Below are 24,592 nucleotides of genomic sequence, written 5' to 3'. Positions count from 1 at the left end.
TTGCACCTTCATCTGGCTAGAATAATTTCTCTTTCAAAGGCGGAAGGTCATAACCTTTTAGTGACATGGTATTTGTTTTTACTCTTTCTTCTCCCTATAGGATCTGCCATCTGCTCTAAACAGAGAGGTCTTGATATAGCTACAATATAGGATTATCGCAACGTTATCACCATTTACTAAATGCTGGACTCTTCAAACTTGCTCTGCTTAGTTTATGGTGCTAGTTGAAAACTGCAGTTGGAAAGATCAGAGTTGCGGCTGGGCCGATGTCATTTTGTTTTTCTCATTTTTCAAACATATAAAATGCCAGAACTTTGTTATAAAAAAGGCAGATCCTCCTAAAAGCTTGCCAACACTTTCAAAATGAAAATGATCACTTCATAGTAGTGCCCCCCCCCCTTTTAATGTCACCTTCTCAAAGCCTTTTTCTTAGTTTTTAAAATCAAAGATACATTCCTTAATGAAATCAGGAATATTTCCTGAAATATTTTCAACAAAATAAATGTATTTTACAACAAACAAAACACACTAAAGCCAAAACCATGCAGCATAAGTGATCTTTAAAAGTGTATACCAGGGGTGCCTGGGTGGCTCAGGGGTTAAGCCTCTGCCTCTAACTTGGATCATGATCTCAGGGTCCTGGGATCGAGTCCCACATCGGGTTCTCTGCTCAGCGGGGAGCCTGCTTCTCCCCTCTCTCTCTCTCTCTGTCTGCCTCTCTGCCCACTTGTGATCTCTCTGTCAAATAAATAAATAAAATCTTAAAAAAAAAAAGGGTACACTATACAAACACAGGAGGAAGAAATCGCTCCGGGGATTTCTGCAAACCACACCAAACTGGTGCACATTTTGGAAATCTCCAGCTAGTTAACTGCATACAAAGAGGTCATTACAGTTTATTGAATAAACACTGCTTTTTTACTGCTTAATATATACATATCTATATAAGACACTTAATGGATCCAAAGTAATCAGTCGATAGTTTGCATGTTAAAAGTCCTTGAATGGAAGACACATTTACATAGCAATGTTTCTTAAGTCTCTAATGTAGGTAAGAGAAATTATGATGGCTTTTTAAAGAAAAAGAACTCAAAATCAAAATGTTTTAGAAGTAGCTAATTTGTTCGTCATCCCACAAATAATTACAGCAAAACTAGTGACTCTAAAATCTAAAAAGGGTATTGGCGCAAACATAAGTACACAAAGATCTAGAAAACTGGAAGTCCAGAAATAAATGCTAACATTTATGATTAACTGATACTTGACAAAGAGGCCAAGACAATGGCAAAAGAATCATTTTTTCAAGGAGGCTGGGGCAACTGGATATCCATATGTAAAAGAATGAGCTTGGACTCCTTCCTCACACCATATACAAAATTAACTAAAAAAAATTGTAGACCTAAAATTAACAGAACTACATAACTCTTAGAAAAAACACAGGCATAAATCTTCATGCCCTTGAATCAAGCAATGATTTCTTAGATAAGATACCAAAAGCAAAGTGTCAAAAAAGGGGGGAGGGTTAATGTGACTTTATCAAAATCTAATACTTTGATACCTCACAGGATACCATCAGTAAATTGAGAAGACAGGTCATAGACTGGGAGAAAATATTTGCAAATCATATATTGACAAGGGACATGTATACACAATATCTAAACAATTTTTCATAAGTGTGTAATAGAAAGGCAAATAGCCCAATCAAAAAATGAGTAAAGAATCCAAAGAGACATTTCTCCAGAGAAGACATACAAATGGCCAAGTATCACATGAAAAGATGTTCAACATCATTAATCATTAGGAAAATGGAAATCAAAACAATGAGATACTTCACACCCACATGGCATAATCAAAAAGACAGATAAAAATGTTGGTGGGGTGACTGGGTAGCTCAGTTGGTTAAGCATCTACGAAGGTCAAGGTCATGAACCCAGGGTCCTGGGACTAAACCCCACATCAGGCTCCCTGTGCAGCAGGGGGAGTCTGCTTGTCCCTCTGTACCTCCCCCCTCCTGCTTGCTCGCTCTCTCCCCGCCCCAAACAAATAAAATCTTTAAAAAAATGAATGTTGGTGAGAATATGGAGAAACTGAGACCTCCATATATTGCTAATGAGAATGTAAAATAGTGCAGCCACTTTGGAAACAAATGACAATTGAATTGTACACTTTAAACTGGTAACTTTATGATATGCAAATTATGTATCAATAAAGCTATTAAAAATCTTAAAAAATTAAAAAAAAATCTTAAAAATGATTTTATATCACTTACAATGACATGTAATCATGATTCTTCACATCAAAATATCACACATATACACTTTTATACTGAGCCATTTATATAATACATTATATATACTGTATATCCCAATATACTGAGCCCTTTATATAATACATTAGACCTTTAGTGTGATTTTTGAAATTATTTTAATCCAGAAATTCTAACTTAATATCACCTTTTTTTTTTTTTAAAGATTTTATTTATTTATTTGACAGAAACTACAAGTAGGCAGAGAGGCAGGCAGAGAGAGAGAGGAGGAAGCAGGCTCCCTGCTGAGCAGAGAGCCCGATGCCGGGCTTGATCCCAGGACCCTGGGATCATGACCTGAGCCGAAGGCAGAGGCTTTAACCCACTGAGCTACTCAGGCGCCCCCTTAATATCACTTTTTAAGAGTCTTTCACCAGATGACCTGAATTGTTTTTATTTTACTTTCATCTTATATACACATAATTAAATATCTTTCTGTGCCTGAGAAGAAATGTCTACAGATGCATTTCTGAAGAACTGAATAGGAAAAAAAGGAGAAATCACAATGCTCATAAAACAATGAACATAGAACAAACTGTCAAGTAGTCAATGATAACCAAAGAGATGAACCAAAGCCCTGACGTTCTCGTCCGTTCAGCATTTGGTACTTCTACTTACTATACCGCCTATCACAATGTTTATCTTTATATAAATTCCAATGCTTCCCATATTTGCTCACCCACACTTGGACTACTTGGCTGTCTACACAATGCTCATGAATCTACTCAATGAGCTCTGGCCTAAACAGCCACATCCGCACTATCCTTCCTACAGATGTCTATAAATGGTATCAAATGCTAAGTCAAAGGATGAAGAATACGTAATTGACACAGTTCACCCAGGCATCCTGCAGGTGGACAAGACATCCATGTAGTAATATTACTATGGCAAACTTGATGAGGCTCCAGGTAGCCCCACAGTACAACAGCTATTACTAAACTTCAAGAATAACCAGGTCACTAAGAATGCAAATTAACACGGAAAAATTCCACCTTCAGAGTCTGAGTCCTACCACTTGGACATCACCGGTCATATTATTTCCATGTTCTTCACACAATGCCTTCAAGAAAGAGGGGACAACTGTAAAATTTCTAATTCCTAAAATTGGAAACCGGAACACAGAACTGGCGTCCTATACTAGGAAAATACTTAAACCAGAGTGATTTATCAATTTTAAGTATATGAAGGATTATTATTAAGAAGGCATCTGAGGGTGCCTGGGTTGCTCAGTCGGTTAAGCATCTGCCTTTGGCTCAGGTCAGGAGTGTCAGGCTCCCTGCCTAGCGAAGAGTCTGCTTCTCTCTCTCCCTCTGTTGCTCCCCCTACTGTGTTCTCCAATATAAAATTAAAAGAAAAAAAAAAAGGCAACTGAAGCAGATTCTTCAGCCCCAATCAAGCCTTCAGACGACCACAGCCCCAGCCAAAATGTAGGCTGGAGCCTAGGGAGAAACTCTGAGGCAGTGCTACAGAAGTAAACCACTCCATAATTTCTGAACTGAGATAGTAAAGTTTATTTTTTTAAGCCACTTAGAAACACAAACATACAAAAACCACTCAGCATTCCTCATCTCCACTCAGTCTTAAGTAAAAATGCAGGGATTTAAATTATAGCAGAGTGAATTTATGCTGTATCTCACCTAAAATTTCTTAACTAGAAAAGCATTTAATAAATAAATACTTTAGTAAGGGGAATTTTAAAGCTACTCCTTCCTGAGGTCAACAAAAACAAGTGAGATAGTTGGTTTTATTTTTGTTTCTTTTTCCCCCAGGAGTGAATCAGCTGCAGATCTAAGCTAGAGAATGTTAGATTAAATCTGTAATTCCTACTGACTGATCCCACAAACATTTTTATGTGAGGCCGATGAGGCTACAGCTTAAGGACGACCATAAGCTGGGTTGTACGAAGAAGACACTGCCTGGCTCCTAACTGGAAATCAGAGCTGGGGGCATGTGGTCTTCATGCTGTGGAACGGAATTGGGATCTACAGCACCTGCAATGAGCTCCTATTACAATGAGCTAAAACCAGTGTTTGAGAAATAGGTAATGACCAGTATGCTTATCTGCCCCATCAGTGTATGAGGCAGCAAACCAAAGGAAAGCAACAGATAACTACCATAAAACACTCAAGAACCATTTGGTAGCTGAACATCAGAGTAGCCATTTCAAAGGCATACACTGCTACAGAAATAACCACAGACCACCTCATTTTCACTGAGTTCCAAACTGGATATGAAGTAATATTCAACATTCCAGTACACTAATAGTATTTTTGTTATAAAAATGGTTTAAAAAACTTGACTTATCCTATAAGCAGAAAGATTCTTTAATTTTATAATTTACTATATCGATACATAAACATGTAAATGTACAAAAGAATTACTTTCCTCTCTTAATTTTTAAGTAGCACTACGATAATGAAAACACACCAGAACAGGTCAGTAAAAAAAGCCATAATTGTTCCAAAACTTTATCAAGGCCTGCAAAAGACTTCTACAATGAGAGCTAAAAATGTGAGTTTAATTGTTCTTTTGTTATTTTTAAATGCTATTTTTTTGTTTGTGGAAGGGACATTTCAAAGCGCTAGATGTTAGTTCCCGTGACAGCTCTGGTTTTCTTGCTCTGTATCTACTCCAAAGAGATGAGGTGACAAGCACTGAGGCCCCAGCTTCCCCAAAAGATGACGGTCTCACAACTTCACCACACATTGGTCTTTCTCAAAACTTCTCTGACTAGTCAAACATTAGAAATATTATGGATAAATTAAAAGCCAAACTGAACCTCCACCTCCACCCCCAGACACTATGTAATGGCAGACACAAAGCATTTACCTTCTTCCCTCCAGTCACAAACTGCTTGCAGCTGGATCTCACGAAATGTGGGTGCACGGCAATGATCTACAAGGGAATGAGGACCCATCATTGGTTTAGAAGTTACAGTTAAAGCACGGACTGAAAATTCTTTATACATGACAGGCAGCATAATCTAAAAATTATCCTGATAGCTAGGGAAGAAGTAATCTATTCAGGTAATAGTCTGCAACTGAGATCTGAGTTTTTGCTCTTTTGTGAAAAGATCTCTCCTGTGAAGCCAGGACAAAGCTAAAAGATGAGAGTGAATTAGTTCTAGTTTCTGGCTGAGTAAGGATTCTCTGAGCGGGAATCCCCTCTCTAGGCTCAATCGAGGCAACAAGATGTCACAAATGTTTGTAACTGAGTGGGATTCATAGAAGAAACCCAGAGAAAGGACCCAGCCATCTCCTTGTCCCAGATGCCTTCCAATGATTCGAGGGCACCAACTGGAACAGGTGGGGCAATGGTTTTTATCTTACTCAACTGTGGTTATCAACTTTGTGTTTTTTAGGGCCAATCTCTATCCGGAGTTCCACATTCATGTTTCGGAAACATCCATACCGTTTTCACCAGATGTACGAGTTCTCTGAACTCAAGACCAAGTTAGCAATGTCCTGACTCAAAACATCCCTTCCTGCAACTGATGGCATCACCATGTACCACCAAAGCAAGAACCAGCTCCTGCCTCCTCCCTCACCCCATCCAACCCTTCACAATGGGCTTGCAGCCAAGTCGACCTCCTATCTGCTTTCTACATTCCCGTCTTTGACTTCCCCTTGAATACTCCCAATGATCTTGTTACTGGGGGCCTGTGTGCCCTGCCTCGAGGACATCACTAGTCTCCTAAATTGCCTTCGGCCTGTAATCCCTCTCCTGCTTAAATCACCCTCTACGCAGCTGGAGTTGCCTTTGGAAAACACGTATCAGATCCTATCTCTCCTTTACCTGTTGATCAATAAGGGTTTGAATTAACAAGTGAAAACAATGAATGACCTCTCCCTTCAACAACTCTAATCGTCACTTTACTGACCTTAACTGTTATCTAAGACCGCTCTTCCTGCCACACAGTTATCAGCCCTCCCATCTATACTGTATATAGTCGCCATATTCATTTCCCTTAGGCGCAGCTCAATTGATGTCACTTCTCTGCTCCTAAACATTCAATAATTTCTCCTTATCTACCACATGGAGTCTGAATTTCTTAGCCTGAAAATAAAGCCAGCCCCAATCTGCCTGTATGGCTCTCCTGCCAAGTCAGTGGTTTATGTGCCATCTAAACTAGGCGTTTTTTGCCACTTCCTGAACACAATTTGAACTTTCTGGCTTCTCCATTTATATTACATTGTTCTTCCACATGGAAAGCCAGTTTCTCTGTCTGCCCTGTCCATTTATTAAAGCCCACCCAAATATCACTCCCGCTGTGAAGCCATCACTAATACAGACAACTAGAAGTAACTTCTCTCAGCTTTGGACTCCTTAATATTGTTTGTACCTCTTGGAGTCTTTAATCGCAGATTGCGTGTATGTATCCTCTCACTCAGTACAAGAAAAGATTCCTGGGGACAGACTGACAGCACAGTCATGTAACAAACATCCTGTGCTCTCTTCTGCCAACAAATGGTATCTAGTGCTTCCTGAAGTGTTGAAGAGATGCTTACTGACCAAATCAACGCAACACTGGTAGGGCTTGAAGCACTGTAATCCTTACTGCCTTCACTGAGAAAGCCCTTAGAAAAATTAAAACTTACTGTATACTTACTTTAATGGGACAGTCAAAAGTCTCATGAAATTCTTCTCCAGAATACAGTCCAAACACCTGCACCTGAAAAGTAAAATGGATCCTGTCAGTTCACCCTGACAGCGACAAAGAAGGCTGCTAATTCAGTAAGAATACAAACTATTGATTAAAAAAAAAAGCAGAATATGTAATAATCTAGGGCCCCTGTGATCTCTATTAACTATCCAATGAAAACAATTCTATCAGTGTGAGAGTACTCCACTGCAATTAAGGTTTGATTAGCATCTCATGGATAGAGTTCCCTTTACTTACCACAAATCTGTTATTAAATGGATGCCAGCTTTTAAAAACAAACTAGATATGAATAGGTTATTAATATTCTTTTATGAACTTCCCATAGGCTCCCCTAAAGGAATTATTTTTTCCTTTCCTGGAAGGAAAAAGGTCCTTCTTTTTTGAGTCATATATATATAATCAACCATGCAGATCAATGTGGCAAGAGATTAGGTGACCTGCACTTCATTTATAATCTTATGTTGAATCTACTGTGAGTGTATAAATGAAGATTTAAGTTTCTACTTACCATCTAACAACCTTAAAGTCGTTCCAGACTACTTTATCCATACTAAATCTCTTAAGTGGTTTACTTAAAAACGGAATAATATACATTATTGCAGAGGGTACGAATCATAAATTTACAGCTTGGTAAACTCTTATGACCTAACCACATCCCTGCAGACACCATCTAGATCAAGAACTAGAACCCAAGAAGCACGTCTGTGTTTCTTCGTATTCTTTGTCCCCCTAACAAATGAGCCACTACTCTAAAGTCTATCACCACAGATGAACTGTGCTGGTGTTTGAATTTTATATAAACAGGAACATGAATTATTTCACTGGTTTCTTTCACTCACCATCTTCCTTACAAGATTTACCCAAACTGTTATGTATAGCAGTAGCTGGTTCTTTGTCATTGTTGTATAGTATTTCAGTGTATGAATATACCATAATTCATGTATCTGCCTTTTGTTGATCATTTGGGTTGTTTCCAAATTGGGGCTATTATAAATAATGCTGCCATGTACACTCTTTGCACATCTTTTGGGGCACTAAGATACACATTTGTGAAGAGTGCATACGTAGGAGTGGAACTGTTGTCATAGGCTATGCATCTGTTCACATTTAATAAACAGCCAAAGCATTTCGCAAAGGGGATTTGATCAATTTACACTCTCATCAGCAGAGCTTAAGATTCCAGGAGCTCTCAGATACTTGGAGCTATTGGGGCACCTAGAACTACTTCCCAGCACTTGGGATGTGTGCACTCTTCTTCTAGTCTCTAGAAAAGGGGTATTATTTCTTCCTTAATTTTGTAAGAATTCACTAGTGAAGCCATCCAGGGTGGGGTCTATGTGAGAAAATTTTAATTACAAATTCAAATTTTTAAGTAGTTATAAAACTAGTCAGACTTTTGATTTCTTCTTGTTTTCATCTTAGTAAGTTGTGAGTGGTTCATTTTTGCGAGTTCGAAGAAGAAAATTTACTTGTGATACAATTTTTAGAGACAAATTTCTTCATGAAGAGATAAAATTGTAAGGGCAACCATTTTGTGACTACTGTTTTTACATCCTGTGCCAAGTATGTTTTCTGGGTTCCAACAAGAGCACATGGTACACTGTAACAAAGAGGGTATATGATTTTCCCCAAGGAGGTCTGCTGAAGGCATTCTTGATGGGATCCCTGGATACTAATTGCCAGACCCTAGTTCTGTGGGATGGAATGGTATTTTGATTCATTTAAAATTTATTTAAATTGTGGTGCCTGGGTGGCTCAGTGGGTTAAGCCTCTGCCTTCCGCTCAGGTCACAATCTCAGGGTCCTGGGATTGAGCCCGGCACAGCAGGGAGCCTGCTTCTCCCCCACCCCGCCTCTTTGCCTACTTATGATCTCTCTCTCTCTCTCAAATAAATAAATAAAATCTTAAAAAAAAAAGTATTTAAATTATTTATTAAATTTATTTAAAACTTACTTAATTTAATTATAAATATTTAAATATTTAGTTATACGTAGCTAGGACTGAAAATCCTGCCCTGCCTCATGCGGTCCTTATAGCAACACTGGTAGGTATGACAGCAAACACCATTAGGCCTACTAACCCAGTGATACTGCAGAAAAATAAAGGACTTGGCCAAGGTTGTAAGAAGCAAGAAGAATTTTCCAAGCCCTATTCTCTTACACACTAACATCATATGAGACAGTTTAAAATATGGAAATAAGATATCTTTTTACAGAAAGTATAGGAAAAGTGGAACCGGAAAGGGAATGATGGAATGAGGGAATGATAGAGGATTTTTGAATGTTTTATCAAAAACCTCAAATATTTACCAAACTAAAGGGAAGGTGAATGTCAGACTCTGAATTAGGCAACTCTGTGATCATAGCTGAGACTTAATGAAGCAGACCAGTCATTCCAAAGGATAAGATTCCTTCTGGCTACAAGAGGGTAAAGGTGATTTTAAGAACAAAAGCTAGGTGATTTTTATGGTGGGGAAAAGTATATGAGATGTAAATAAATGAAGTATAAGCCCTCTGAAAAAGACTGAGGCATCAGTAAACAGAAGATAAATATTAGGACCAATCATGGTCCTAATTTCCTGTTAGGAAATGGTCCTGTTTCCTCCTTCAGTATGGAAAACACTAGAACTTCCACAAGACAGCTCTCATAAACTTGATCGGTACAACCAGGGTGATTTATAAAATCTTCACAGTTTTGGTTCATTTCACAAATGTGACAGGCCAAACGAGCTGGTCCTAAGTTATACCACCATAGCTAATAAAATCCTAAACAGTTTTTATTTATTTCTTCTCCCTCCCTCTTTATTTATTTTGCCATTTTTGTCAGTGAATATCATACTTGTCTGTGAAAGGGATCTGCTGAATGTCTGCCTAGAGAGTTCTGGCTTTAAGGAAGATCTCATCCCAGGTAAGAACCTGTATTTAAAGGCTAAAACAGAGGGGGTCTTTTTGAAAATGGTATCCTCTAACAACCTCCCCCAACTAGTCACAAAAATACCTAATGAAGAAAGAGCAAAAATTCAGAGCAGGAGCCCTTACGGCCAATCTATAGCAGTCCTGGCAAATTTCTCATTAACGCCTGACCCGTAGGGCCATGTGAGGGCCACGGAAGACACGCGATATGTTTTACTGCTTGAAGTAAAGAAAACCTGCCCTCATGGAACGGTAAGGAAGGTGTATATCTTCACCAAGTGAGCACGGAGTTCTACGTATTTGCCAACCAGAAAATCGGGTGATGTAGCCCATCTGATGGAAAGGAACATAAGCGAGGTGGCCAGAGGCTCAGACCACCTCCCTGGCTGTACTTCCATCAAAAAGGCCTTTCTCTCAAACTGCAGCTTCCAACAGAAACAGGGCGAGTAGGAACAGGAATGAACATGGAAGCTGCCGTTCCATCTGGGGTAGGAGCTGAAGAGACTCTCCCAGAGGAGACTGGATTTCCTTTTCTCCACCCATGAAGAGTGTCAGAGACCCAGGAGCAGCAGCAGAGGCTCCCATGTCACTGGGGGAGCTGTCTTAACTGATGAGCTCTGGTCAGAGGGAATCAAGGTCATTTTCCGGGGCCCTTGCGTGGAGAGAAGAAGGTGATTCCACAACACCCAAAATGCTAACAGGCAGGGCCAAGAGCAATCAGACCCAGACTCTTGTTTGCTAACCTGGATTCAGAAAGACCTCTTTTCCTTGTTCTAGAACAGATAAAAAAGCAACAAAAACACACACAGGTCGGTAAAAATGATATTGCAGAACACAATTCTAATAACTCAAAGGGAAAAAAAGCATGCTTTTAAAAATGTTCACTAGTAGCCAGAAAAGAAAGAAAACTGGAAAACTGTTCAGTGACTTCACCAAAAAAAAAAACCTCTGTGAGTCTGGAGCCAAAAGATGACCTGATGATCGCTAGCAATTACCACATGTTTCTTCTGTCCCTCCACTACTCCAAACAATTTACAAACATTAACTCATCTATTTCTAATAATCAATGAGGCAGGTACCTTCATTATCCCTAATTTATAGAGGAGGAAACAGACTGAGGCAGAGAGAGATAGGAATTATGTCCCTGACATCACACAGCTAAAATGTGGCAGCACGATTCCATTCCTAACCTTTAGACTCTACTACCTGGCACTCTAACACACCAAAGGGACACTGGCTGCCTCAGTTGGCTGAGCGTCTGCCTTTGGCTCAGGTCATGATGCCAGGGTCACGGGATGGAGCCCCGCATCGGGCTCCCTGCTTGGTGGGAAGCCTGCTTCTCCCTCTCCCTCTGCCTGCAGCTCCCCCTGCCTGTGCTCTCTCGTTCTCCCTCCATCAAATAAATAAATAAAATCTTAAAAAAAAAAAAAAAGGAAAGAAATACAAGAAGTTGTAAATTTTTTAAATGAAATATATATCTGGCTGATATGAAAATAGAGCCAGGGGGCACCTGGGTGGCTCAGTGGGTTAAAGCCTCTGCCTTCCGCTCAGGTCATGATCCCAGGGTCCTGGGATCGAGCCCTGCATCGGGCTCTCTGCTCAGCGGGGAGCCTGCTTCCTCCTCTCTCTCTGCCTACCTATGATCTCTCTCTCTCTGTCAAATAAATAAATAAATAAATAAATAAATCTTAAAAAAAAAAAAAAAGAAAAAAGAAAATAGAGCCAGAAGCAAGAGAAAGATTTCAGGAAAATTAAAAATCCAAGACAGAATAAAACGCTATTCCATGAGGCAACATGGATACTGGAATAAAAGCAAATCAGCAAAGGGAAGAAACGAGACTAACTACAGAGAAAGGAGGAAGAGAAAATGAGAAAGAAAAGCACATACATGTGTGTGTGCCAACGTGTGCGTCACACACGCAGTATGACCAGTTTTCCTAACAATATACATACTTTGGAAAGGAGAAGGGTTAATGGTGCTTATCCATTCACCCTCTTCCCTTGAAAAGTTTAGCTACAATAATGCAGGAGGGGGAAAGGCCAGTTTGCGATGGGTTAAGAAGTGAATGGTTAGCAGTAAAAACAGGTGACATAAACCCGGAGCACTCACCGCACACCCAGCACCTGCCAACGTTCCCAGGCAGCCCCCAGCGTGCCCAGGGCCCAGCGGAGGAAGCCGCAGCAGCTGGAGGCGAAGCAGCGGAAATCCCGCCCCCGCAGGCGGAATACAAAACCCGGGCTTAGCCTCTGCCCCATAATTGCCTCCAGCCTAAGTATTATTGGGTTTCTTTGAAGAAATGAAAATAAATGGAACTGAAGCAATAATCAAAATCAGAACTGAAGTAAACTTTCCTGAAATGAAAACAATACTTCAGTATATGGATCAAAAGGACTTACTGTGTTCCAGACAAAATTAATGAAAATAGACCTGAACAAGACATAACTTAGCAAACTGAACTACAAGAGCCGTATATTGTTGTTTTATTGTTGTTATTATTATTAGTCTAAGCTCCAAGGCAGGACAAAAAAAAAAAAAAAATTTAAAGGTTTTGTGAAAAAACTAAAGTATTCTAGCCTCAGACATGTTTGTAAAAATAAAGGTCAGACAAAAGGGAGCAACATCTCCAAAATTTTAAGAGAAAATATCTCCACCCTGAACTCTACACTAAATTGATTCTAGTTTATATATGAAGGTGACGTATTTTATCTAGGGGTCTTAATACACTAAAGAAAGAAAAATCACAAGAGCCATTTAAAGATGCATTAGATCTAGATATCTGGAGTTTATCTTTGTAATAATCTTTGTGTTTTTATCATTACTGACCGCTTTTCCAGATCATTCTATACTAGCTACTCAATTTTCCCAATACTGCTAGCTTACATAAATTATGTGCACCAAAATATTTATTTTCAATTCTATCAATGCTAATAAAACATATGTGAAAACTGTTTTAAAAAATGTATCACTAGGGGTGCCTGGGTGGCTCAGTCGTTAAGCATCTCCCTTCTGCTCAAGTCATGATCCCAGGGTTATGGGATCAACCCCCCCTGCTCTGCAGGAAGACTGCTTCTCCCTCTCCTGCTCCCCCTGCTTGTGTTCCCTCTCTCCCTGTGTCTTCCTCTGTCGAATAAATAAAATCTTAAAAAAAATAAAAATAAAAAAGTATCACAGGTTTACACCAAAATATGGCAGTTAAAAATCTGGGGGGAGGTGGGATTGGGAGAGGGGGAGCGGGCTATGGACATTGGGGAGGGGAGGCGAACCATAAGAGACTATGGACTCTGAAAAACAACCTGAGGGTTTTGAAGGGTCAGGGGTGGGAGGTTGGGGCAACCTGAGGGTTTTGAAGGGTCAGGGGTGGGAGGTTGGGGGAATAGGTGGTGGGTAATGGGGAGGGCACGTTTTGCATGGAGCACTGGGTGTTGTGCAAAAAGAATGAATACTGTTACGCTGAAAAAATAAATAAAATGGGAAAAAAAAACAAAAACAAAAAAACAAACAAAAAAAAATCTGCCTAAATTAGAAAACAGGTATTTGCCAAGAAGTGTACCAGGTGATATCTGAGGGTCATTATACACTAGACACAATTAAAATATCCCACTTTGCCACATCAAATAATAATTATTCAACATTTAAAGCTCTGAAAATTCACTGATGAAGTTATTTCAGTAAAAATTATGTTCCAATTTGAAAAATGAATATTCTCTTCCAACAATTTAGTTCAACTAAATTGGTTGTCAGCCCAGAACAAATTCCTTACCTTTAAGGAAAAAAAATAAATAAATAAAGATGACCTTCCTTTACAAATTCATAAATACTAAAAGGTTTCAATTGTTTGGATAATTCTTTTTCCATATGTACCAGGCTCCTCCCTCACCTCCCTGACAGTCTGGTCTATCTCAGGATTTTAGAAAGTACTGTAAAATTTGACAGTGATCTTTGGAAAGCATAGGGTTCCAACTACCATTTCAAAAGACCTTTTGGGCAACATTAAGCTTAGATATATAAAATGCATTCTTGTGTGTCAAGAGGACTTCATTTTTCTTTTGCTAATAGATCAAATGGGTATAAATCTTTTACACGGAGCACACTGTTTTTCATTTACTCATCTTAATGACCCACTGAATTTAGATCATGTAAAAACACAAAATCAGATTAGGAAATGTGCTCTATTCAGTCAGGAATATGTAAGATTGTGTAATGATTCTTAATGCACTTTTCTCAAATTGTTATTTTAGAAAAGTAGCTTAAGTACACCGTGTATTAGAATTTTATCATTGCAAACCAACATTAGAAAAGACTTCCATCGACTGAAAAACAAAAAAGACATTCTTATAAGTGGAAAATCAATCACCACAACCACTAAATGTCACAGCTCAACATCAGCAAGAAGCACTGATAATTGTTACTTATACACTGCACAAGTGATGTATGTCCTCGGTTGAGGAAGTGGGTGCCAGGTTTTTAGAAAACTGTACATATATTGATTTTACATTTATTTAATGTGGCCATTGCAAGATACTTTATTCTTCTGATAAACTATGATTGCTTATCAAAAGATTCTATAATTCAAGAGAAACATTCATAACTTGTGTGAAAATGAAAACCACCGGCCCACAGAAATCATGCCCACAAAATCCAATTTTGTGGATTTATGGCAGAAAGGCATTAAACTACTTGTCTTGCAGGGACTGCAGACTAGTCACTGAAGTATAAGTGGCACAGCAGTAATGATTAAGGTGACACGTCCCCCTGCCACAGCTGTTAATCAGCTTAATACTAGTTACTTTATTGACATTCTTGTAATTACTTTTCCTAAGGCACATTTGTGCAACATATATTTTACTTTAATTATGAGCAATCGGAAGCGAGTCCAATACCCAAAAAGAATAATCAAGGTTCTCCTAAAGCAGGTATACAGTAATCTGGGTGCGTTTCCAAGCCCCTGGAGTTGGAGACCATCCCAGGCCTCAGAACCAGACCGTGTTTTCCACGTGCCCATGTCATTGCCATACCTTGCCATCCTCTGAACACACGCCCATGTGCTCTCCGCTCTCATCCAGGCTAATCTGATTTATCTTCACAGGACTCTATTCAAACAAACAAACAAACATGTAAAACTTCAGGAAAATGTATACATCAACAACCAAATGCTTTGGCTCTTTGTAATAATTCAGTGAGACAAATGTCTATTAGTTTAGATGTGTGAGTGTAAGACATATTTGGTTTTTGGAAATGAAAATGGTAAAGTACAGCTTTGCTCTAACACACATAATAAACCAGGAAACCTAAGACTTCCCAAAATTACGTATTGCACGAGCTTCAAGTCCCACCTAGAATGGTGTTTTTGTTACAGGTTATACACCTTTTTATGTATTCTCTTCTATTTACTCCTCATTCCTAAAACTCCTTCCCAACCAAATCCATTAAAAGAACATAACAAACGCCAAAATAAAAAATCATGAGGCAAAGAAAAATTTTGACTGTTCCAGTTTGGTACATTCTTCTCTCATAAATCACTAAATTGACTTTGTATTTAAACTTTATGCTTAGTACTTTCTAGGGGGAAATGTACAGGGTCTGGTTGATACTCACTAATTTGTTAGCCCTCTTCTTTTTAGTAATCTCAAATTTTAAAAATCTGTCAAGACTGAAACCAGGCATTCCACTTTGAATGTATTTTTCCAAGCATAAATAAATAACAGGACTTTTATTATTTTTCACAGCTTTCTAGTTTTCTATGTAGCCAACTGTTTCCTGACTAAAACAAATAGGTGGATTTTCCAATAGAAGTCAAGACTGGTAAATGACGACAACACTGAAAAATGGTAAGCTTTTATTCTCTTCCTAGATAATTGTTTCCCGCTCTTTTACACAAAACATGATAGAACTAAGCATGGAAAGAAAAGCCTTCATCATTTATGGTATGAGTCTGCAAATTAGTTTTTTAAAGTATCTAAATTTAAGATAATTTGGCTTGTTGATAAGGATTAATGGAAAAATACAAAATGGAATGTTCCTTTCTCCTTGGAAAGTATCTCAGAGCTAGTAACCAAAGGTTAGTGCAGACCAAGACTCCCAGACCTCAGAAAGCCACCCACTGACGGATGCTGTCGAGAGAAATTCCTCAGTAGCAGGGTGAGACAGCTGGCCCCAGAGCCCTTCCTCATGTTGGTCATTGCACCAGCAACACTCCTGAAATGCAGTCTATGAAAAGCAACATTATCCTAGAATGTTGAGGTGCCTGGGTGGCTCACTGGTTTAAGTGTTTGCCTTTGGCTCAGGTCTTGATCCCAGGGTCCTGGGGTCCTGGAATCCAGTCTCGAATGTGGCTCCCTGCTCAGCAGGGAGTCTGCTTCTCCCTCTCCCCCTGCCCCCACGCATGCTCTCTCTGGGTCTCAAATAAGTAAAAAAATTTTAAAAGTTTCTAGAACGTTAAAAGAGGAAAGGACCTTGTAGATAGATATTTGATCCCTTTTACAGGGGAATAAACCAAAGTCTAGGGATGAGAATCACAAAAGAGAAAGTGCCAGGGATCCAACCTAGACAGAGGGGACAGGTGTCTAGCACAGGGAGCATGATGGACGATGGATGGCAAGGAATATGCAAAACAAAATACAAGCTAAACTGGGAGAACAGTGAGGCCAGCGCGTCTGGACTCCTGGCTGAGAAGCCCGAGTGCTCAGCTTCTGTGTCTTCTTTGGATAAATGCTTTCCTCACTGAGTATCCTCTGGGACCAGTTTCCTAACGTTCATCATTTTGTGATCCAAACAAATCCAACAAGATTTTAATACCCATTTACTCTAGCAAATATAACCCCCTGACTGTAATTTAGCTATTTACATAGATTACATAAGCATAGATTATGGTTATAAGGTATCTTGGTTATATTTGGGGTGTGTGTGTGTATATATATACATATATATGTGGTTATATATAATATATTACTTATCTCAAATTACATTTTAACAGGGGTACGTAGCCTATCAATGCTGAGTTTTCCTGTCCTGTCTAACAAGGTAGTCTCTGCGTGTGAATCAAAAACTGAAGAAAATCAAAGTACACCACATGTGGACAGCAGCTGGTATCAGACAGCACACGAATCAGAACATTCTCCTCATTGCAGGAAGTTGTACTGGACAGTGCTGTTCCAGGCCTACAAAACCAAACCCCGTCTCTGAACGCAGTCCTTGATCAGGCCCTTCTTCACAACAACGTACACAATAAGAAGTGTATTTCCTTTCCGTATACGTGTCAATTTATGTGATTGCACTTGGACTCTGGGACTGCATCAGTCCTCTCCAGGTCATACTGCATCATTTCCAAAGACCCAGCAGACACAGTAGCTGGTCTCATAGTCTCAGGGGAAAGCAGTCTGCAGGGTGGTCATCCCCACCTCACGATGAGGAGGAGGAGGCCTCAAGAGTTTCTGAGAGCCGAGTCCTTCTCAGCAGCTAGATAAACTTTTCATTACAACGAATTCCTCCCTGAGTCGAATCTGTACCACCACATTAGCAATGTTACAGGGAAAAGCAGATCTACAAGGTTTGAGAATCCTCTTTCCTTCACATCTCTGTGAGCAACAGAATTTTTTTTCTTTACTTTTTTTTCTGCCAAAGATCACTATTCATTGATTTATTTCCCTGACTACTAATAAACATAAGCATTTTTCTTAAGTCTGTTGGCCAATTAATTTGCTCAAGCAGTTGAGCTTATTTGCAGACAGCTCATACTCATTTTTCTATGGACATGTTTGTCATTTTCTTGTTCATTTCCTTTTTATTTTTAGGGTATGAGTTCTTGGTACAATACCTCACCCGGACATTGTATGTGGTCTCCTTTTATTTATTTATTTATTTAAATTGGAAGATGGCTATTGCTTTATTTCTAATGTTAAAGTCTTTAATACTTTTGGGACTCATTATTTCCCCCAAATGGATATCCTGTTGGGGCAGCCCCATTTACTAAATAACCCATCCTTCTTCTGAAGAGAACTGTTTGTCATATAATAAATATTCACCTCAGATATCCTTTTGGGTTTTCAACTGTGGTCTCTTTGTCTGTTGCTGTATCAATTTCATCACTGACATAATTATAATACACATAGTATGTTCTGTTATCTGGTAAAAGGCAAGACCAAGCCACAGTTCTCCACACTTTCCTTGGGTTTTCTCAGGATTTGTATGGTTCTGTGTGAAGTTAAAGATGAAATAACCCTCGTGTTGCTAAACAGAGCGGTCAGTGTTAAGCCTGACTTACTTTAACAAACAGGAGGCTGTAACGCTGCTGGTAACGCTCCCCTTCCCTTGGCTTCCAGACCACACTTGTCTGGTTTTTCTTTGACATTTCCAGTTCCCCTTTCTGTGTCTTTGGTCAGATTCCCCCAATCTCCTGATTTCATATTTCATGGTTCAGTCCTTTGAGGTTCTTCTAACATCTGTGTTTTCTCCTTTGGTTATTTTCTTCCAAGCCATGAACTGACTCCTAAATTTTATCTCTAGACTGGGCCTCTCCCTCTTTCAGACCAATATTTAGAACTGCCTATTTTATAGATGTACTTGGATGCCTACAAGGCATCTCAACTAAAGTGTACCCCAACCCAAGATCCCGATGCTCCCTTATGAAAGGGCTTTTTTTAATTTATTTTTTTTATAAACATATAATGTATTTTTATCCCCAGGGGTACAGGTCTGTGAATCGCCAGGTTTACACACTTCACAGCACTCACCATAGCACATACCCTCCCCAATGTCCATAACCCCACCCCCCTCTCCCAAACCCCCTCCCCCCAGCAACCCTAGGTTTGTTTTGTGAGATTAAGAGTCACTTATGGTTTGTCTCCCTCCCAATCCCATCTTGTTTCATTTATTCTTCTCATACCCCCCTACCCCCCATGTTGCTTCTCCACTTCCTCATATCAGGGAGATCATATGATAGTTGTCTTTCTCCGATTGACTTATTTCACTAAGCATGATACCCTCTAGTTCCATCCACGTTGTCGCAAATGGCAAGATTTCATTTCTTTTGATGGCTGCATAGTATTCCATTGTGTATATATACCACTTCTTCTTTATCCATTCATCTGTTGATGGACATCTAGGTTCTTCCCATAGTTTGGCTATTGTAGACATTGCTGCTATAAACATTCGGGTGCACGTGCCCCTTCGGATCACTATGTTTGTATCTTTAGGGTAAATACCCAGTAGTGCAATTGCTGGGTCATGGGGTAGTTCTATTTTCAACATTTTGAGGAACCTCCATGTTGTTTTCCAGAGTGGTTGCTCCAGCTTGCATTCCCACCAACAGTGTAGGCGGGTTCTCCTGAAAGGGCCCTTCTTAATGTTTCCCTGGTCCCAGTTACAGATGACTACATTCTTCTGGCTGCTCAGGGCAAAAAACCTTGGAGCCACTCGTTACTTCTGTTTTTCTTTCACACTCTACTGTGTTTCTGTCAGCAATTCTTAGCATCACATAAACCAAATTTATCCAGACTTTGACCAGCTCTAGAGCTGCCATCCAAGCCATCATTCTTGTCTGGATCATCCTAATAGTTTCATAACTAGTGGCCCTGCTTCTGCTGTCACTCTCTCAGAAGTCTGTTCCCAAAAAATCAGCAGAAAGATACTGTTAACAGATGGACCAGACAATGTCATTGCTTGAAAATCTGCCAATGGTCTCCCATCTCAGAAGAAAACCCCAAGTTCTTACTATGAGCTGAGAGTCCTCAACAATTTGGTTCTAGCCCTCCCGCCAACTTCTCCCCTCATCTACACTCTGCCTTGTTCTCTTTCCTCAGCCATGATGACCTCCCTGCTGTCTTCCTGCCTTAGAGCCTTTGCACCTGTTTTCCCAAAATGCATTTCCACCAAATCTTCACAGGTAGTCATCTTAGGCATGCTCTCTGGCCACTGACCTACAATTTCAACATTTACCCAAACATCACAACTTCTTTACTGGCTTATTTTTCCCCTGCAGCACTTACCACTACTTACCTTACTATGTATTTTACTTATTTATCTTTTTCACTGTCAAACTCACTCACTACAATATTAAATTCATGAGAGACAGTTCAAAGAAAAAAAAATTCCCATCACACACAAATTCTTCCAGAGAACAGAACAGAAAGGATATGTTTCCCAAATCATTTTAAGCAAGCCAGCATACTCTTATAATAACAAAGCTCAACAAGGATATTATGAGAAAGAAAAAATACAAGTGAATCTCGGTCATGAGCATAAATGGAAACATCCTAAAGAAAATATTAATAAAGTCAGCATATATAGAAAAGTCAAGTTTATTCCAGAAACCCTAAGCTGGTATAATATAGGGAAATGAACTAATATAATTCTCTGCATTAAGAAAATAAATGAAGAATATCCAAAGATCATCTCATTGGTTGCAGAAAGTGACCAAACTTAACACCGTTCCTGGTAAAAAAAAAAAAAAAAAACAACTTTTGGCATTCCTGGTAAAAACTCTTGGGATAAAAAGTCCTCATTTTCACTTAATGGTGAAATGTTGGAAGCTTTTCCTTCAATATCTCTACAATATTGATTCTTCTAATCCATAAACCTGGAGCATTTCTCCACGTATTAGACCTTCTTTAACATCTCCAAATAAAATTTGACCCTTTTCCCCTTAGGGGTCTTACACTTTATTTTATTCCAGTAGTGGCAATGCCTGCAAGCACCCTCTTCTCCTTCCTGGTATGTATAACAGGATTCTGTTTATACAACATACAAAAATGGGCAAAATTCTATGACAGTGCAGAGGGGGCGCACAGAGAGGGCAGAAAATGAAACAGAAAAGCCAAGCACTTTCAGTTATAAAGGTCAGTGCAGTGGGGTCCCTTTAAAGGGACTTGGAGCAGAGGGGGATTTCACACCGCCTATTCTCAACAGAACGCTAGTTACATGATGGTTTGCATTATAACCACTGTTTCACTGAATATTTTATGTGCCTTGTCAAGTTGTACTTCACAATAAAAAGTAATATTAAAAAGAACTTGCGCATGAAAACATCTGGGGTCAATACCTTCGGTGGCTTTTTCTTAGATCACATTTTTTTCCTCCATGACTGTCAAGCAACTCAAATGTTCTCATTCTGTTCTGGTCATCTTGGTTTTCCCAGAAAATACTGCATTTCATATTCTTAAGATGAAAATTTTTTTATGTTACTTTTCCCTCTTTTAATATTTTAATAATACTAATGATATTACTACTACTACTACTACTGAGTTAACATTTCCTATAGGCTTATTGGGCATCCGGCTCTAAGAGTTTTCTACATGTACCATTTATTCCTCATGGCAATTCTAGGAAGTAATACTATTATTTTTTCCATTTCATATTTGCAAATATGAAAATTCATTTTTAATGTTTTCTATTTTATTAATTTCTTTTTGTAAATTAATTTTCCCTTTTTGGCTTAGAACAATTTTGTTGACCTTATTCTAACTTCCTGACATTAATATAGTGTGCATTAGTTGTTACTGCTCATCTAGTAACCATAAAATAATCAAATGGCATTTACCTTTAATTATGTAAACTGGTCATAAATTAGAGGCCAAAAAATAATGTATAATACAATAATTATTTCCTCTTTGAGAAAAGAAACATTTTGTTTTATTTCTAAGAATGGTGACAGCATTATTTGGTTACTTACTCGTGGTCAGAAATGTGGTTTGTGTATTTTTTAAAAATTGTTCTTTGAAATCTAAGCTATTCATTTCCAACTAACACATATTCTCTGGTTCAAAATGCACATATTTTTAATGTTATTTTTATTATCTAGTTTCTATATATCCTTATTTACTTTCTTCTTCATTTATCAAAGACTGATAGAAACATGTTTCAAAAACTTCCCATTACAACTGCAGTGTTGCCCATTTCTCCCTGCATTTCAAGTAAGTTTTGGTCTACATATAAGATGCCCTATAATTGGGTACATCAAAGGTATGAAAAAGTTTCCTTTTACCCCTAAATGTAATCAATATAATATGTGGTCTGCTGGCTAATTCTCTTTTGCTTTAAATTCTACTTTTTCTTGCATTTTTATTGCCAATATGCTTAATATTTATTTCATATCAAAGCTGAGGATATTTTTCTTTTACTAACAGTATTTTATACTTTTTAGAATTATGTTTCCTTATTCCATTATTACTCTTTTGCTATATTACTCAAATTCTTTTGTCTATCTAGGGACAATTTAAACGCCGTTCATTCTATTTGTATTCTATTAGTGATTACCAAAAAATTTTTAGGAATTATACTTGAATTATCTCTCACTCCAAATCAGTTCAATGGTATACACTGACTCATTCAGAAGATGAGGTATTTAGCCCATGTTATTTACTACCTCCTTCCTTTCCATATTTTAATGTGAAAGCACAAATATTTTATATTTCATAAGTCACACCAAATAAAATTGGAGAAAATCCAGTTACTACGTCAGTAAAAATAACAACCTTAAACTATAAGTTCTAAGCATGAATCAGCCTATTTAGCTATTGGGACATCCATAATTTTAAAACTGATTCATGAGAGATCAGTCAAAGATTAGGGATATTCACCTCTTGTCATGTACATTGTGAAGAACTTCACAGCTTATTCTTCCTTAGTTTTTGAAAATATTTGGACTTCTTATTCATGTAAATCAAACCAAGTAAAACAGTCCACTCCCAAAAGAAATAGTACAAATTATAGGTAAACAAGAACAGGAGTCAACCTTAGGAATAACAAATAACATATAAAAAAACAAGATATTTTGCCTATGGAATTGGCAAAGATTGTTTAAGTACCTAGTTTTGGCCAAGAAGTCCCCAAAGAGGGATTCCTTGTCCCCTACTGGTGGGAATTAAAATATGGAGAAACTTTCCTAAGGATCATTGGGCAATGTGTATCAAAAATCTTTAAAATATGTATTTTCTGGGGTGCCTAGATGGAGCAGTCGGTTAAGCACTGGACCCGTGGTTTTGGCTTAGGTAGTGATCTCAGGGCTGTGAAACTGACCCTGCTTTGAGCTCTGCACTCAGTGTGGAGTTTGCTTAAGATTCTCCCTTCCTCTCCCCCTTCTACCCCTAGTGCTCTCACTTTCTCTCTCTGAGATAAAAAAATAAATCTTTCAAAAGATATATGTATTGCCTATTTTACACAAGAAGAAGAGGGGTGCCTGGAGGGCTCAGTCAGTTGAGCATCTGCCTTCGGCTCACGTCATCATCTTGTGGTCCTGGGATCGGGTCCTGCATTGAGCTCCCTGATCAGCAGGGAGTCTGCTTCTCCCTCTGCCTCTCCCCCCTCACTCCCCCAACTTGTGCTCTCTCTCTTTCTCCCTCTCTCTGTAATAAATAAATAAATAAAATCTTTAAAATATCCAAAAAAAAAGAAAAAGGAAAAAAAATTATTTTGTAAAGATGCTTTCCACAGCAGGTTTCTTTTGTAACACACTAAGAAACGGAAATTACTTAAATTTCTAAAAGCAAATATAAATGATGAAAATTAAAAGAACAAAAAAATGTATTATATAATAAAGAGTCTGACTTTGGGGCACCTGGGTACCTCCGCTGATTTGGTGTCCAACTCCTGATTTTGGCTCAGGTCATGGTTTCAGGGTCACAGGCTGGAGCCCCAAGTCAGGCTCTACACTCTTCGGGAAGTCTGCTTGAAATTCTTTCCCTCTCCTTCTGTCCTCCCCCTGCTCATGTGTGTGCGCACTCTCCCTCTCTCTCTCTCTGTGTCTCTCAAATAAATCGTAAAAAAATAAAGAACCTGACTTAATCCAAGAGAAGTCAGGTCTTTACCCTTGGTTTCTGGGAGATAATCTATCCTGATAGGAATGGCTGTTAATGATGAAAACCACACAGTCTTTCAGGGGGCTACGCCAGAAAGACTAACCCCTGTGATTGCAGGTGGGGGCTCTGGGTCATGGATATCAACCAACCCGGAAGCTAAATTCAACCATATGGACAACCCATCAACCAATCATGCCTACATAACAGATCCCCTGTAAAAATCCTGAACAGTAATGGGAGCTTCCCTGGTTGTCACACATGTAGGCCAGGCGGTAACATGTCCTGAAGACAATGGAATCTTGCATCCCAGGGTCTGCCCTATGCGGTCTCTTCCTTTAGCTGATTTGTTGTCTGTATCCTTTCCTTGTAATAAACTGTAATTGTGAGTATAACTTTCAGTGAGTTCTTTGAGGCCTTTAACTAATTATCAACCATGAGAGCGCATCTGGGAACTTCGAGATCTTGTAGCTGGTGCTGGAAGTCTTCAGCAAACTCACTCATCTGGAAGACTGTGCCTTCAACTCTCACAATTCGGCTAGCTCTCAGTAAACCCACCCAGGGTTTATAAATACGGCTGTGTTTACAGGCATCTGTACACAACATATGTGACTGGAAGGAGATACTCTAAAATATTAGCACTGGTTTTATCTGGGTGCTGAGATAATATTATCGTTTAGATCGTCCTTTTCTATGTTTCGCTCATTTTCTAGAGCACATATTTATTTTGTTTGTAATCCAAAGATAAATATTTTCACATGATTATGTAGTCAGTTTTTTAATTTAAAACCAAAAAGATAGCAAAATTTATCTTAATTGTCAAAGCCATCACTCTGGGGACCTGCAGCACCCATTTTTACCTCAAGTGACAACTGAGTGTCATCAGTACGCACATCGGTTTCTCTTACTGGTTGCATAATAGTT

The 24,592-nt window shown here is 38.8% G+C and overlaps 1 protein-coding gene across 3 annotated transcripts in view; it reads right to left on the bottom strand.

The window, feature by feature from the left end:
* VPS41 (VPS41 subunit of HOPS complex) overlaps positions 1-24,592 on the bottom strand; it is a 185,080-nt gene that overhangs the window by 95,505 nt on the left and 64,983 nt on the right. For all 3 annotated transcript variants that reach the window (XM_046020128.1, XM_046020127.1, XM_046020126.1), the window contains exons 5-7: positions 14,897-14,971; positions 6,915-6,977; positions 5,135-5,200 (exon numbers count right to left, since the gene is read on the bottom strand). In XM_046020128.1, the coding sequence (XP_045876084.1) occupies positions 5,135-5,200; positions 6,915-6,977; positions 14,897-14,971 (204 nt within the window). The remainder of the gene's footprint in view (positions 1-5,134; positions 5,201-6,914; positions 6,978-14,896; positions 14,972-24,592) is intronic.

This window comes from Meles meles, chromosome 10 (assembly GCF_922984935.1).
Source record: "Meles meles chromosome 10, mMelMel3.1 paternal haplotype, whole genome shotgun sequence".
In the NCBI taxonomy this organism is placed as follows: Eukaryota; Metazoa; Chordata; class Mammalia; order Carnivora; family Mustelidae; genus Meles; species Meles meles.
Note: the sequence above shows the minus strand (reverse complement) of the source record. Positions and strands in the feature narration are given on the sequence as shown.